Raw genomic sequence first — 17,334 nt, forward strand, 5'->3', positions numbered from 1 at the left:
AAGATATAATTACCCCTTATTGGGGACAGAACAGCCCTATTGGGTTTATTTCATGGTTAAATGATTCCCTTTTCTCTGTAATAATAAAACAGTACCTGTACTTGATCCCAACTAAGATATAATTACCCCTTATTGGGGCAGAACAGCCCTATTGGGTTTATTTAATGGTTAAATGATTCCCTTTTCTCTGTAATAATAAAACAGTACCTGTACTTGATCCCAACTAAGATATAATTACCCCTTATTGGGGGCAGAACAGCCCTATTGGGTTTAATTAATGTTTTATTGATTTTTTTAGTAGACTTAAGATATGGACATCCAAATTACGGAAAGACCCCTTATCCAGAATACCCTTGGTCCCGAGCATTCAGGATAATGGGTCCTACACCTGTAGTTAACTACAGATTTATATGCAGTATAAACCTTAGCCATGCCGCCTGGGCAGCCCTCCTTTGGTTGGAATTGCTACATACAGAACCAAGACACAATCAATAAGCAAGTCCCACAGTATTAATGGGCTCAAGCTCCTCTCAACTTTCCCTCATGAATGAAATGAAATGAAAGAGGCGTTTCTGGCAGTCCGCCTGCCGCTCACCTCAGATGTAACCAATCAGCGTTAGGGGCGTGTCCCACCTGACATCGCTCTGACGCGGCCCTGGCTCTCTCACTCAGTCCATGTGGAACCTTCCGTCACTTCCGGGTAAAGATGGCCGCCTCCATAGCAGCACGGGCAGGGAATGTCCTGGGGAGTTTCACAGCCAAGAGCGCTCTGCTCCGTACAGCCCAGGTGAGACGGGCTGGGGGCTCGGCTAGGGCTGCAATATACCGCTTTGACTCCGGTTTGTGATGAAATACGATGGGTGTCCTACTCTGACTTGCCCTTAACTCTTAAACGCTGTAGGTGATGTGTAAAGGTGAACTGTAACCCCCTACTGAACTGCTTTTATACTCCCAGCATCCTCTGTGGTGCAGTTTAGTAGTAACACCCTTTGCCCTGGACTAATGGGGGCAATGAGTAGCTGTTTGTGTGCAGAATTATCTATTAAGCATTTACAAACTGCAACCCTCCTTCTGTTGTTGCCTTAGGGTATCAGATTTATGTTGAGAGTTACAGTTCAACAAAAAGCTGCAGTAGTAAGTCTGTTTTCTCCAGCACTTATCCTATTCTGTTGTGGGCTGTGTAGAGAGTTGTAGTTCGAATTGAGATTTACATTGACTACTTTATGTATCAAGGCATTTGCTGCCTGCAGTTTCTGTTGCTCAGACTGGTACACAGTGTAGTGGACTTGATACTTTGTATTTCCCCCCTTCCTTCCCTTTAGGGTGAAGACACACAGAGCTACTAGTAGCAGCTACTTGTCACGGCTACTAAAACAGACAATGCTGATCATTTACTGATAATTGTCTCTACGTGTGTTTTAGCAGAGGCAATTCTCAGTATTGTCTATGGCAGGGGATTTTCTGAGGTTTAGTAGCTGCTACTAGTTGCTCTGTGTGTCTTCACCCTTAAGGTGGCCATACACGAGCAGATCCGCTCGCTTGGCGATGTCACCAAGCGAGCGGATCTTCCCCCGATATCCCCACCTACGGGTGGGCGATATCGGGGAGCCTTTAGGTAAAAAAAAAAATAATCCGATCGTTTGGCCCTGGGGCCAAACGATCGGATTATGTGAGCGGCAATGTGGCAGTCGGATCGGGGACCGCATCAACGAGCCGATGCGGTCCCCGATCCGACCGGATTTTCTAACCTGGCCGATCTAGATCTGCCCAATTTCAGGCCAGATATCGGTCGGCCAGGCTGCTCGGCTCCCCCCATACACGGGCCGATTAGCTGCCGAATCGGTCCAAGGGACCTATATCGGCAGCTATAGTCGGCCCGTGTATGGGGACCTTTAGGGCTCTGGCACACGGGGAGATTAGCTGCCCGCGACAAAACTCCCTGTTCGCGGGCGACTAATCTCCCCGAGTTGCCTTCACCTGCCATCCCACCGACGAAAATGTAAGTCGCCGGTGGGATGGCACAGGCGGCGGCGCGATTTCACGCAAATTGCCGAAAAAGCCTCGCGAGGCAACTTTGGCGATTTGCGCGAAATCGCGCCACCCCGTGTTCCATCCCACAGGCGACTTACATTGTCGCCGGTGGGATGGCAGGGGAAGGCAACTCGGGGAGATTAGTCGCCCGCGAACAGGGAGTTTTGCCGCGGGCGACTACTCCGTGTGTGCCAGAGCCCTTAGGGTGAAGACACATAGAGCTACTAGTAGCAGCTACTTGTCATGGCTACTAAAACAGACAATGCTGATCATTTACTGATAATTGTCTCTACGTGTGTTTTAGCAGAGGCAATTCTCAGTATTGTCTATGGCAGGGGATTTTCTGGAGTTTAGTAGCTGTGAAAAAGTAGCTGCTACTAGTTGCTCTGTGTGTCTTCACTCTTAAAGCAACAGTAACACTAAAAAAATAAAAGAGCTTTAAAGTAATACAAATATAATGCACTGTTGCCCTGCACTGGTAAAACTGGTGTGTTTACTACAGTTACACTGTTATAATTTATATAATAAGCTGCTGTGTAGCCACGGGGGCAGCCATTCAAGCTGGAAAAAAAGGAGAAAAGGCACAGGTTACATAGCAGATAACAGATAAGCTCTGTAGAATACAATAGTGTTTTATCTGTTATCTGCTATGTGCCTGTGCCTTTTCTCCTTTGAATGGCTGCCCCCATGGCTACATAGCAGCTTATTTATATAAATTATAGTAGACTTTCTGAAGTAAACACACAACTTTTACCAGTGCAGGGCAGCAGCATTATATTTATTATATTTTAGTTACTTTTATACACTTTCATTTTTTGGTGTTACTGTTCCTTTAATGTCATTTGCACAGGGATGTGCTGGGAGTGACTGGATCACATAGCAGAACTCTTGGCACCAAGGCAAGTATTTAGCTTTACATTCCCATAGGCTGTGATAACGACACGTGATGGAACAGTGATATATATACGTCTGTCCTGTTTGCCCTTTCCGTGGGATATAGCAAAGGCGAGGGATATGTGGCCCTGAAGCCGGAACGATAGCAGTAATTATCTACACCGTTGGTAACCCGTTGCTAAGAGCCGGGGATCAACAAATGCAATTTTATTTTAACCCCCATGCAGAGAATAGCAGGCAACTAATACCCTTGGGCCTCCAGTTACTGAACTACATTTCCCAGCATTCTGAAGGTCGGACATATCTAAATTGTACGCATTTAAAAATATAGACCGATAACTTCCTGCATTTCCAGACTTGGGCGAACTGCAGCTCCCAAATCTCTTAAAGGGGCGGTTCACCTTTAAGTTAACTTGTAGTATGTTACAGAATACCCTATTCCCAGCAACCTTGCAATTGGTTTTCATTATTTTTATATAGCCTTTCTCTTCTGCCTCTTTCCAGCTTTAAAATGGGTCCCAGCACCCAGAGACTATTGCTCTGTGGGCAGCAGTTTTATTATTGTTGTTACTTTTTATTACTTATTTTTCAATGCAGACCCTCTACTATTCATATTCCCAACTCTTATTTAAAGGAGACATATTGGATAAATGGAAAAAAACCCTAATTTTGTAGGAAATTATGAATATTATATATATATATATATATATATATATATATATATATATATATATATATATATATATATTAATCCTATCTGTAAAGATGGTCCCTTTATTGGAGCTCCCTATAGATCCCATCAGTTCTCTGTCCGGGTTTCAAATGAAGGGTGGGCGTGTCCTAACGGTCCCTGCCAGAAGCACAGTAGGAGGGGATAGCCAATCACAGCCTTGCACTCTCACAAGCAAAGACAGGCTTCAGTCCCCTATCAGGTCAGCTTAGCTGCTGATTGGTTCCTATCCTACAGAGCCACCGGCTCCCCTGAACATCCAGGGAATTCAGCCAGCAAGAAGTGGAACAGATGGGCGGGACTAGTGGGGTTTGGGTGGAATTTTTCAATCTGAAACACAACTGTTTTTTTTAAGCAAAATCCTTCTATATCTAGAGGAGTATAATTCACTGGTACATTCATAATTTTATATTAATTTTATATATAAAACCACTACCTGGTTGCTAGGGTAAATAAGACCCTAGCAACCAGATAGCTGCTGAACGAAAAGCTAAATAACTAATAAAACAATAAAAAATAAAAAGTAAAGACCTATTGCAATATCAATGGCTACATCATATCAAAAGTTAATTTTAAAGGTAAACTACCCCTTTAATGTGATATATTGTGTATTTATAAGCCAGCTTGGATGGCTTTTGGTTTGCGTAAGCTCTGGCATGGCCGCATATCCAGACTGGAATCTTACTGTTGCCCCAGGCGGAAAGCTGCAGGGTATAGTTTATGGTATTTACTGGAGCTATTTACTTTATTGGAAAGCACACACTGTTTGCCCTGAACTTTGCATGTTTTCCTGTTTGCTTTTTATAGATATTTTTCCTCTGTATTTCAATTACATTGTTTCGCTGGCTGTTTCTCCTGCACCCTGTGCTTTCTGGAAGGAGTTTTATATTAACCCTTAGGACACCATTCTTTTGCCAACCCATTTGGCTGTAAAAGGGTCAATAATTGACTCTAAAGAGAGCTGATTTGTGCATTTTGTTGGTGCCAAAGGGTGGTGTGTTGTGTGTTAAACATTAACCTTTCCCAGGAATACTGCAACATTGCAAGTGCTTACATATTACTTCGCTAAAGCTCTGAATAAACTTTATTTTACTAGGCAAAGGCCATAGGACTTGTGTAACACTTTGCCCATTCAGCAGGTCTGTGCCATCAGTGATCTCTGCCCTGTGTGTTTAGGTGCCCGCCCACAGAACTAATTACACAGCTTATTATTTTGTACACAACTTAGCACTTACACACAAACACAAGCAATGTTCCAGCAGGATATTTTGCAACCATATATAAATTTGTGGTATTTTCTAAGGCTATACAGTGACTAGGGACATATTTGGCAGCGGTGTAAGATATGGGTGCAAGGGAGTCTGAAGCAAATGGCACAACAGGGATAAAAAGTATCCAAACAAGTTAAGATTTGCACAGTTTACCACTGAGTAAAATGGGTTTTAAAAACAAGTGGTGCTTAAATATTATTAGGGGTCAAAAGTAATGCCCCATAGGGTGTTATCTATCCTTCTGCTGTTACTGTGCTGCTTTCTGGGCGGATGGAGTAGCACCCAGTGTGCCCAGCCCCGTGGCAGAATTAGCTCCATATGCGTGTATTGTGCTCTTCTTATATGTGCTGTATGTGTCTCGGCTCACAGTGTGTGGTACTGTGTGGGTTCTGCTGCAGCTGTAATAGCGCTGTGCTGGCCTTGAGGGCACTGCTGTCTCTTACAGAGCCTGGCAGAGGCACCCACATAGGGAGTTAACTGCTGGATATGCTGACGAACAGTCAGAGACTTGATTTTTTTTTATTCTATTTTTAAGTTGGTAGAGGAAAGGTAATGTGCAAAACTGCTCAGCCAAATACCTTGTGCATATTGAGTTTAGTGTGAAAGCTTTGTTAAAGTTCTGTTTCTATATTGTAAAGAAACGTTAATAATAAACCTTTGTAAAGGTGCCCATACACCTTCAGATCCGCTCGCTTGGCGATGTCGCCATAGGTGGGGGATATCGGGAGAATCCAGGCTAATTCGATCGTTTGGCCCTGGGGCCAAATGATCCAATTATAAGGACAGTATAGGTAAAGTCGGTTCGGGGACCGCATCGGCTCGTTGATCCGACTTGATTTTTTTAACCTGCCTGATCAATATCTGCCTGATTTCAGGCTAGATATCAGTCGGGCAGGCCCGTTGGTAGTGCCCATACATGGGCCGATTAGCTGCCGAATCGGTCCAAGGGACCCATATCGGCAGCTAGAATTGGCCCGTGTATGGGCACCTTAACTGAAATCACATAACTAAAGTTAACACCTGTAACTGTACATCTACTAAATTCCAAGTGGCAGTTCTGTAAGCCCCCCCCCCCCCTCAGTCATGGCCCTGCTGAGCCCTTAACTCTGCACACTTTCTCTTAAGGCCCACCTCCAGTGGGGGGCTTTCCTGCCAAAATTGAGATAGTTGGATCACTATTTTGCCAAACTAAAGGTGTCCATGCATGTCCATTTTACCCGTGAGCAACACAACCATGAAAAATGTTCATGAGGGTGTCAAATAAGGGATGGGATTGGCTATTTGGCAACCTCTATGTGGACTGGCAGCCTTTAGGAGGCTCTGTTTGGCAGTACAACTGGGTTTTATGCAACTAAAACTTGCCCCCAAGTCAGGAATTCAAAAATAACTACCTGGTTTGGGGGCACTGAAAGCAACATCCAAGGGGTTGGGGAGCAACATGTTGCCCCTGAGCCACTGGTTGGGGATCACTGCATTTAAAGATCCACTCTTTTGGAGAGGTCACCATAGGAGCAGATCTTTCCCTGATGTGCCCTCCTTGAGGTGGACAATATTGGTCTGATCTGATTGTTTGGCCCTCAAGTCAAACAGTCAGATCATAATTGCCAATATGCAGGGTATCTGATTGAGAACCACATCGATGCACAGATCTGGTCCTCACTGTCAAGAAAATGAAACCTGCCTGGGCAATTTTAAACCAATAAGCTGCCCATGTATGGGGCTCTCCAACAGGCCTGCCTGCCTCATATCTGGCCTATCTATCTACCTATGTCAATTGGGTAGGTTTGATTTTAACTTAAGATCAAGGGCTGCATCTGCTCATCGATGCGGTCCTCACTCCAATGGTTTGGATTTCATCTGGTTGTGTCCCTACGGCTTAACGATTACCAATGATAACCGAATATGGTACGATAATATCATTGCGTGTATTGCCATCTTTAGTCTGACTGGGAAGAGGCAGTGCAGCCATGTCCAATTTTATTCTTTCTGTCTACTTCCATGGGTGCTGACTCACTAGGCCAGCTTGCCTTTCTCTCATCTGAACTCTGTAATGCGCCCTTTCCCTCCCAGGCCAACTGAGCAGAGGTGAATGACTACAAACGATTGGTTGCTCTCCTTTCACCCACTGCGTCTCTCCCATAAACACCCTGACAGAGCAGGCTGCATGAGTGCAAACAGGTCTGATCGCTAGAACAGCGACGGAAAAACAGGACCTTCTGCCCAGAATTCTGTGTAATGACTTTCAGGCCGGGGTGGTTGCACCTGGAACCGGTTTCAAGGTGAATGAAGTTTGAGTAGAGAAAAACAAGTCGGCTTTTACGGACGGGCGTGCTGTGCCTTCATACACAGTAAAGGGGAAGGTGATCTGTTTATATAATATAATCAACATTAGGGATGCACCGAACCCAGGATTCGGTTCTGTATTCAGCCAGGGTTCGGATTCGGCTGAATCCACGGTGAATACTGAACCGAATCCGAATCCTAATTAGGATTTGGAAGGGTTAAATGTCCGGGTCAAAATTTTTTCACGGCACTAATAAGGATTCCGATTCAGTTTGGTGTTAGGCCGAATCCCTTGGGATGGATTCTGGGGTTCGGCTGAACCCAAAAAACTGGGTTCGGTGCATCCCTAGTCAAGACTATCCTTTAAATCAGGGATCCTCAAACTACGGCCGTGGGCCAGATCCGGCCCCCAGTGCAATTTACACGGCCCTCGCTACTACCTCACCCCTGGCAGCGGGAGGGGGGAGCAGAGAAGCTGGGAGAGGGGGAGGAAGCAGCGGGGGGAGGATGCAGAGGCTCCCCATAGTTTGACCCCGTAGCGGGGGGAGTGTTGAGGACTATAGTCCGGCACCCCAACAGGCTGAGGGACCATGAACTGGCCCCCTGTTTAAAAAGTTTGAGGACCCCTGCTGTAAATTATATACTTATAAATGATGCCTAGTGATGTCATTAGTTAGAATTGGTGCTTAGTGATATAATATGTCACATGACTCACTGACTTGAGCATTATAATATGTAATGTACCCCCTGTTGTAAAATAGAAATGACTTATAATATTTCACTTTCTATTCTTTCCAATGGGATTTTTACCAGTTTGTGAAAGTTCGAGTTCACCATTTGATAGATGGAATTGGAATGCATAATGCATAGGTTATTTTGATAAATCCTTATTAACAAAAGGGGGGGGTTATTCACTATATGAATTCTTTAATGATCCCCACTAGGGCCCCCCCATATTTCTGCTGACATTGTTGCACCTATCAATAGATATGAGCAATGTAATTGTATTCCAGTTTTTAAATCCTTTCAGCCAATTACTGAGTAGGAACAATATCCCCCCCTCCCAACCCTCCTCCTGGAGTGAATGAAATATGCAGAAGTTTTTGCTCTTCGCTCCGACATTAGAAATATAATTTTAATATTGCAGAAAAATGATAAAGTGAACGTTTTCATAAATCAGTGACAGAAGGAATTCGCTTCCATTCTGTGAAGTCATTTGCAGATTTTTGTGTGGTTTTTTTTTTCCGGCTGCATCTTGTATCCGTTCCATCTTGATGTCAGTAAATGCGCATCCCCCCCAGCGCAGCTCCAGCGACTGCAGACCACATGCCATCGCATATATTTTTGCCAGAAGACATTTTTAGGTCAATGAAAACAATGTTTTTTTCCCCCCCCAAGCTTTGAAGTTTAAAGCTTGAAATGAATTTATGCATGGGGGGGGGGGCTGCTCTATGTGGAATATCCATAAGAAAGTCTCCTGCGGGGCACATTTTACTGCATTGCTCATAAACACAATCAGATTGTCTTTTTAAAGTAAACTTGTAAGGCTGTTTGGGGGTTCCGGATTTTAGGCCTAACCCATTGCAAAAGATAAATGGACAGAGTTGTGTGTAAACTAAAGGGATTTACTTTTAAGAGCCAATGAGACATATTAATTAATCCTATCCCTGACACTTTATTTCTTTGTAAATCATAAACAGCCCCCTCCTATTGCTGCCTGTGTCTGCCATAGGCAGAGGGATTCCTTTTCCTTGTAAACAGTAGCAATGTCAGTGGGAAATCCGTTTTGACTCCTAAACCCCTCAGTGACTTCTAATATCCTTATAATTTTTTTTTGAAAGGTGTATTTTATTAACTTTTCATACAAACAAAACACAAAATATCACATTTAACAATGCAATGAGGAAGACGCATTAGTCTTTCTTTTCCAGGTCTACCTTAAGGATTTGTTACCAATACTGAGTGGGTAGGTATGACATTACAGAGTGTGTAGCTGGCAGTAATTCCCGCATCTTGGATCCATCACCCTACTGAACTTGTGTATTCAGGGTGTGGGAAAACAGGTTGGGAGGACGTTGGGGGGCTTATTATGTAACTGGGAGCAGGATCGTTCAGTTACCCTCTAGATCACACCAAGGGCCCCAGACTTTGTCAAATTTGTCAGGTGCGCCCCTAATTTCGTACGTGAGTAATATCCTTATAATTTACAGTAGGGGGTACATTATCCCTTATAATACATGAGTGATACTCAGAGTTCCCTGTATAACTCAGCCTGCAGCCTTGTGCCTTTATATGGGCACAGAACCCCTCAGTGACTTCTTATATCCTTATCATTTACAGTAGGGGGTACATTATCCCTTACAATACATGAGTGATACTCCGAGTTCCCTGCATAACTCAGCCTGCAGCCTTGTGCCTTTATATGGGCACAGAACCCCTCAGTGACTGCTAATATCCTTATCATTTACAGTAGGGGGTACATTATCCCTTATAATACATGAGTGATACTCAGAGTTCCCTGTATAACTCAGCCTGCAGCCTTGTGCCTTTATATGGGCAGAGAACCCCTCAGTGACTTCTTATATCCTTATCATTTACAGTAGGGGGTACATTATCCCTTATAATACATGAGTGATACTCAGAGTTCCCTGTATAACTCAGCCTGCAGCCTTGTGCCTTTATATGGGCACAGAACCCCTCAGTGACTGCTAATATCCTTATCATTTACAGTAGGGGGTACATTATCCCTTATAATACATGAGTGATACTCAGAGTTCCCTGTATAACTCAGCCTGCAGCCTTGTGCCTTTATATGGGCACAGAACCCCTCAGTGACTGCTATTATCCTTGTTATTTACAGTAGGGAGTACATTATCCCTTATAATACATGAGTGATACTCAGAGTTCCCTGTATAACTCAGCCTGAAGCCTCAGATATGTCTTATTAGACTTTACCCTTTATATATATATATATATATATATATATATATATATATATATATATATATATATATATATATATTATAGTGCTGAACCTCCAGGTTCTGTTCAAACTAATTGTAAGCTTCTTTCATCGTTTAAATTGCTTTGTATTTATTTCACTTGTGTTTGAGACTGATTGGCTATTTAAAGTGCCTAGGTAACAGAAAACATCTTATTTTTTTTGTGTTTATGGGAATAGAATTGACAATCTTTCCAGATACAAGATAAAATGTCATTCTATACAGGGGAGGATAATTTGGTGTCTGTTACAGACGGTCTCGCGTACAGAGCTGCGTTACGGAGATGGTCGGTGCCTTTTGTGCCGCCGAAGATAGCAATGTTCCTAACGATTTAATTACTGGTATTTTGAAAGGCAGCAGAACCCAAATAAGCATATTCGTTAGCCCAACGCCATGCTGTGATAATGCCGTAGCTTGCGCAAATGGCGTTCTGTATATTCCATTTCTGCCCGCCTGTGCTCAGTGCTATGGATGTAACACAGCGGCTTTGTGGGACTGTGGATCACTTAACAACAAGGCAGGAAAGCTGCAAAGGCAAGATTGCACAGCCGGGCGCTGGGGCCTATTATGCTCAATTTGTAGGCAGAGACGTTCAGGAATACTTAATCCGGCAGAAGTGCGTGATTTATTGCGTTTTCCTTGTACACTGGGTTAACACAGAAAAAAATCCTTTTAAAGGGGAAGTGGCACCCTTCGAAATAATTGCAAATCCTTTTGTATCGGGTTAATATAGCAAAATAAACTTTACTTACACTGTATAAATTATTGAATTTCTTTTCCCTTCAGGCTTGGAATTTGCAATCACAGCAATCAGGCAGCCGCCATTTTGTGGACATTGTTATTAAGGGAAGCTTTGTATCACTCCAAATCTTATGCATTTGCCATCTAGGTGATATCTAGGAAGTGCTGAATGGAATATTAAAGTAATTGTAATTGAAAAATCTGAGATGTCAATCATATATTGCCTGTCCCGCCTCTATGCGGGTACAGGTATGGATGATTTAATTAAAAAAATAATTTGGGTTTCATGTTTAATTTGTAAAGGACTTTTATTATACAGGTATAGGACCTGTTATCCAGAATGCTTGGGACCAAGGGTATTCCGGATAAGGGGTCTTTCCGTAGTTTGGATTGTCAAACCTTAAGTCTACTAAAAAATCAATAAAACATTAATTAAACCCAATAGGACTCTTCTGCCCCCAATAAGGGGTAATTATATCTTAGTTGGGATCAAGTACAGGTACTGTTTTATTATTACAGAGAAAAGGGAATCATTTAACCATGAAATAAACCCAATAGGGCTGTTCTGCCCCCAATAAGGGGTAATTATATCTTAGTTGGGATCAAGTACAGGTACTGTTTTATTATTACAGAGAAAAGGGAATCATTTAACCATGAAATAAACCCAATAGGGCTGTTCTGCCCCCAATAAGGAGTAATTATATCTTAGTTGGGATCAAGTACAGGTACTGTTTTATTATTACAGAGAAAAGGGAATCATTTAACCATGAAATAAACCCAATAGGGCTGTTCTGCCCCCAATAAGGGGTAATTATATATTAGTTGGGATCAAGTACAGGTACTGTTTTATTATTACAGAGAAAAGGGAATCATTTAACCATTAAATAAACCCAATAGGGCTGTTCTGCCCCAATAAGGGGTAATTATATCTTAGTTGGGATCAAGTACAGGTACTGTTTTATTATTACAGAGAAAAGGGAATCATTTAACCATGAAATAAACCCAATAGGGCTGTTCTGCCCCCAATAAGGAGTAATTATATCTTAGTTGGGATCAAGTACAGGTACTGTTTTATTATTACAGAGAAAAGGGAATCATTTAACCATTAAATAAACCCAATAGGGCTGTTCTGCCCCCAATAAGGGGTAATTATATCTTAGTTGGGATCAAGTACAGGTACTGTTTTATTATTACAGAGCAAAGGGAATCATTTAACCATTAAATAAACCCAATAGGGCTGTTCTTCCCCCAATAAGGGGTAATTATATCTTAGTTGGGATCAAGTACAGGTACTGTTGTATTATTACAGAGAAAAGGGAATCATTTTCAAAATTATTTGCTTATAATGGAGTCTATAGGAGATGGCCTTGCCATAATTCGGAACTTTCTGGATAATGGGTTTCTGGATAACGGGTCCCATACCTGTATAAAAAAAAAATTATATAATTTCACCCTAATCGGCATAACTGGCATTGAGGCTGGGGCGCTGTTCCACTTCCCTTAGGATCGGATAAATATTCTGATGAAAATTCATAGAAAATGAATAGTCAGTAGGTGCAGAAGGGAAAGAAATGCTACTTGTAAGTAGGTAAATGTTGGCTGCCATGCAGGAAAGAGAGCGGCTCAGTATATTAGTAAGTGTCTCTATGTCTCTAAATAAATGGGACTATACCATGAGTGATAACAAGAGAGAAGAGGCCCATTCATCAGGACATGACAAATACATAAGAAGCTGTCATACTGATCCATAGATACAAGTACCAGGGAAACACACAGCTACCTTATTTATTCTTCTTTGTCAACAGAATCTCTTTCCTTGTCTCCGGCCTCATCTTTCCCTTCCCTGCAGTGTTTCCCTATCGCTCTCCCTCCCTTTCTGCTGTGTCTGGGCCCCTCTCTCTAAAGGTGGCCGTACATGTTAAGATCCACGAGCAGATCTGTCTCCCGATATGCCCATCCAAGGTGGGAGATATTGGCCTAATGACTCTAGGTAAATAGATCAAAAGACCATCAATAATTGTCATACTAGTTTGAAGTAAAATTCAAGAAATCATTTATTAGGACAAAAAAAGAGAGCAGCCTAATGCATTTCATGCCTTGTAGGGCACTTAAGTTGGCCATACATGGGCCGATTGTAGCTGCCTATTCCAGTCATTATAATTCAATTGTTTGGCCCCAGGGCCAAATGACCGAATTTTCCCAAATTCCCCCGATATCGCCCACCCATAGGTGGGGATATTGGGAGAAGATCCGCTTGCTTGGCGACCGGATCTTTATATGTATGGCTACCTTTACTCATAGGCTGAGTAGAGCCAAATGAATGAATTATAACGATGGGTATAGGAGCCTCGGGGTGAGGGCCGCATCAATGAGCCAATGTGGTTCCCGATTTGACGGGAAAATAAACATCTTGTCAATTTTTGGACAGATATAACTTGTCCCGTCGGGGGTCCCCATGCACGGGCAGGTAAACTGCCAAGTCAGTCTGAAGGACTTCAATCGTCTTCTTCTGCCCATGTATGGCCACCTTAACACACACACCTCTGTATTTTCCAGCCTCTTTCTCTCTAGAACCTGTGGGCAGGTACATAATATTGGGGGCCCCCTGCTGTTTAGGGTGGGTCTCCATGACTCTGTTTAATATAGTATGTATGTATATCTTTATTAATAAAGTGCTACTTATGTACGCAGCGCTGTACAGTAGAATACATTAATACAAAGTATAACAATATATACAAGATACAGTTGCAATAAGATAAGAGTCAAAGACACAAGATGATGGAGGTCCCTGCCCCGTAGAGCTTACAATCTATAGTGTAATGTCTGATACAGTATGTTATATTAAGTTGATTAAAGTAATTCTGAATGATGTTTTGGGTCGTAAAGGAGGCTCAGAGATTTAATTTATATCTACTGAGAAAAGAGGTTAAGAAATCCTCCTTTAGATCTACCATTGCTCCCCCAATAGTAAATCTTCTTTCCCTCTAGCCCCCCCTTTATTTTTAACTTGGTGTATTAATGCCATGTGAGTTAATTGCACTTTACAGAGATTATACATCACTTATATTAGCCCCTGCCCCAGTGGAGCTTTCAGTTTAATCTCCCTATCACAGTCAGGCACATTAGGGTACATTATTATTTATCCTAACTATGTGGCGTCCGAGGCCCCCTATCCCCCAGAGACCTCTAGATCCCCCCACGCACAAACAGGAAAAACCATAACATTTTTAACATCAAATTTTACATTTATTTGTTTTTGAGTATTTATACGTTCTCTAATACATTAGAAACATGGCTGTAATGAGACCTCGAAAACAGGGCTCAGCAGCAGATGCTTAAGCCCAAAAAGTCCAATAAACAGGTTCACATATATTTTTATTATATTTATCAGAGATGTCCAATCTGCAGGCTGTTGAATACTGGCCGGGGATGATGGGAGTTTTAGTACAACAACGAGGACTAAGGTCCCTGATTTATGTAACTGTTTTTCTCATCTGAGATGGGGCTGCAGACACCCACCCTTTCGGGTCCCTCCTCCCTTTAGAACCTCTCTAACAAGTCATTTAGAAAGAGCAGTTTTTATATTTTCTGCTTAATATTCCATCCTAAACTCCTCCAGTCATCCAGGAAACAGGGTGTTTACGCTTTATTTTCTCTTACCTTGTGCCTTAGGGGATGCAAGGCATTAACTGCCAGCCAACTTCAGGCCAATAAGGCTCTTTAATGGACCCATCATTACTGCGGAACTAACCTTCAGAAACTAATCTCCAGGCTAATTGCTAATGCAGAGAGAAGCCTATTCACAAATGAATCATAAAAGGCTAAATGGCGGAAAGTGATAGAAGCGCCTGTAGATGTCGGGGCAGCCGGTTTCACAGGTCTCCAAATGGCAGTCGGCTCGTGGGGGGTCAGAACTGTGAGCAGATTTTCGGGGGTCAGAGCTGTGAGCAGATTCTCGGGGTTCAGCCATTTCTACATGTTAGGGCCCTTAACTGTATTGTCCTTTGGTGGAAATGCACTTGCATTATATATAAGCAGTCTGCATTTCATACAATGTAACTACAGGTATGGGAACTGTTATCAGATAACTCGTTATCTAGAAAGTTCCAAATTACAGAAAGACCATCTCCCATAGACCCCATTACAGGTATGGGACCTGTTATCCAGAATGCTCGGGACCTGGGGTTTTCCGGATAAGGGATCTTTCTGTAATTTGGATCTCCATAACTTAAGTCTGCTAAAAATCATTTAAATATAGAATAAAAACAGTAGGATTGTTCTGCCCCCAATAAGGGGTAATTATATCTTAGTTGGGATCAAGTACAGGTACTGTTTTATTATTACAGAGAAAAGGGAATCATTTAACCATTAAATAAACCCAATAGGGCTGTTCTGCCCCCAATAAGGGGTAATTATATCTTAGTTGGGATCAAGTACAGGTACTGTTTTATTATTACAGAGAAAAGGGAATCATTTAACCATTAAATAAACCCAATAGGGCTGTTCTGCCCCAATAAGGGGTAATTATATCTTAGTTGGGATCAAGTACAGGTACTGTTTTATTATTACAGAGAAAAGGGAATCATTTAACCATTAAATAAACCCAATAGGGCTGTTCTGCCCCCAATAAGGGGTAATTATATCTTAGTTGGGATCAAGTACAGGTACTGCTTTTTTATTACAGAGAAAAAGAAAATCAATTAAAAAAAAAACACCTCTGAATTATTTGATTAAAAGTGTCTATGGGAGACAGGTTTTCCATAATTCGGAGCTTTCTGGGTAACGGGTTTCCGGATAACAGATCCCATACCTGTACATGGAACTGGTGACCGTTTTATCCGTCCTTTCATTTCTTTTATCATTTTTTTTTTTTGGCAAACCTAAAATTGCTTCTTTACGGAAACCAGTGCGGCTTAAAGTTTGAAGCCGCTGAGGGAAAAAAAAATAAAGCTTGACTTTTTGACATTGAAATGAGAGGGGTCCCGGCAGGTTGGCTCCACCCTTCCATTTCATCCGTTGAGTATGATCGGTGTTATTGCGAATAGCGGGTGTCGTGAAAGATGAAGAATCAAACGGCTTTGCGCTCCCTGTTACCCCCACGCATCGTGCCGGCTCCCTTTTATGAAGCTACTCGTTGCAAGCGGTTACCTGGGGTTGCAGGCGCTGGAGGCATGCTAGTAGAGTAAATGCTTCACTGAATGCCCCGCCGAGTGGTAATGCAAATTAGAGGTCTGTGATATTCCGCTCGGCAGGGCTTTATTATAGGTGCCGCACACACGCAGGGCCTGCCTTTAAGGTCAGAAGATGCTGTTTGTTCTCTAATGCCGATCTGTGATTTACAGGCAGTTCACCTTTGTGCTGCTGGATAAAGAGATCGGAGAACAAAAAAAAAATAGAGTTTTTAATACAAAAGAAGAAAGTCTCCCTCTTTTGTTTCCGCCAAATGAAGTATTGTGCGAGGCGGGTAGGGGCTGAGCGCAATCACCGCTAATACTTTAGCAGGGAGTGTAGGTTGGATTTGGTTCCTGCGTGACACCGATGCAATTGTTCTGTACAGGTATAGGACCCATTATCCAGAATGCTCGGGACCAAGGTATTCTGGATAAGGGGTCTTTCCATAATTTGGATCTCCATACCTTAAGTCTACTAAAAAAATCAATAAAACATTAATTAAACACAACCGGATTGTTTTGTATCCAATAATGATATTTATATCGTAATTGGGATCAATTACAAAGTACTGTTTTATTATTACAGATAAAAGGGAATCATTTAACCATTAAATAAACCCAATAGGGCTGTTCTGCCTCCAATCAGGGGTAATTATATCTTAGTTGGGATCAAGTACAGGTACTGTTTTATTATTACAGAGTAAAGGGAATCATTTAACCATGAAATAAACCCAATAGGGCTGTTCTGCCCCCAATCAGGGGTAATTATATCTTAGTTGGGATCAAGTACAGGTACTGTTTTATTATTACAGAGAAAAGGGAATCATTTAACCATTAAATAAACCCAATAGGGCTGTTCTGCCCCCAATAAGGGGTAATTATATCTTAGTTGGGATCAAGTACAGGTACTGTTTTATTATTACAGAGAAAAGGGAATCATTTAACCATGAAATAAACCCAATAGGGCTGTTCTGCCCCAATAAGGGGTAATTATATCTTAGTTGGGATCAAGTACAGGTACTGTTTTATTATTACAGAGAAAAGGGAATCATTTAACCATGAAATAAACCCAATAGGGCTGTTCTGCCCCCAGTAAGGGTTAATTATATCATAGTTGGGATCACCCAAACACAACTTAAGCTTTTTGAAAAGAAAACATAATTTCAAGCAACTTTACAATACACATCAATTAAAGAATATGCAGCCTTTTT

At 42.1% G+C, this 17,334-nt stretch overlaps 1 protein-coding gene across 2 annotated transcripts in view; it reads left to right on the forward strand.

The window, feature by feature from the left end:
• The first annotated feature begins 639 nt into the window (after positions 1 to 639).
• Positions 640 to 17,334, forward strand: part of suclg2 (succinate-CoA ligase, GDP-forming, beta subunit) — a 139,213-nt gene continuing 122,518 nt past the window's right edge. Inside the window, exon 1 of one of the 2 annotated variants that reach the window (XM_012960976.3) lies at positions 640 to 787. In XM_012960976.3, the coding sequence (XP_012816430.1) occupies positions 707 to 787 (81 nt within the window). In that variant the 5' untranslated portion in view covers positions 640 to 706. 2 annotated transcript variants of the gene reach the window in all.

Source organism: Xenopus tropicalis, chromosome 4 (assembly GCF_000004195.4).
Source record: "Xenopus tropicalis strain Nigerian chromosome 4, UCB_Xtro_10.0, whole genome shotgun sequence".
NCBI lineage: Eukaryota > Metazoa > Chordata > Amphibia > Anura > Pipidae > Xenopus > Xenopus tropicalis.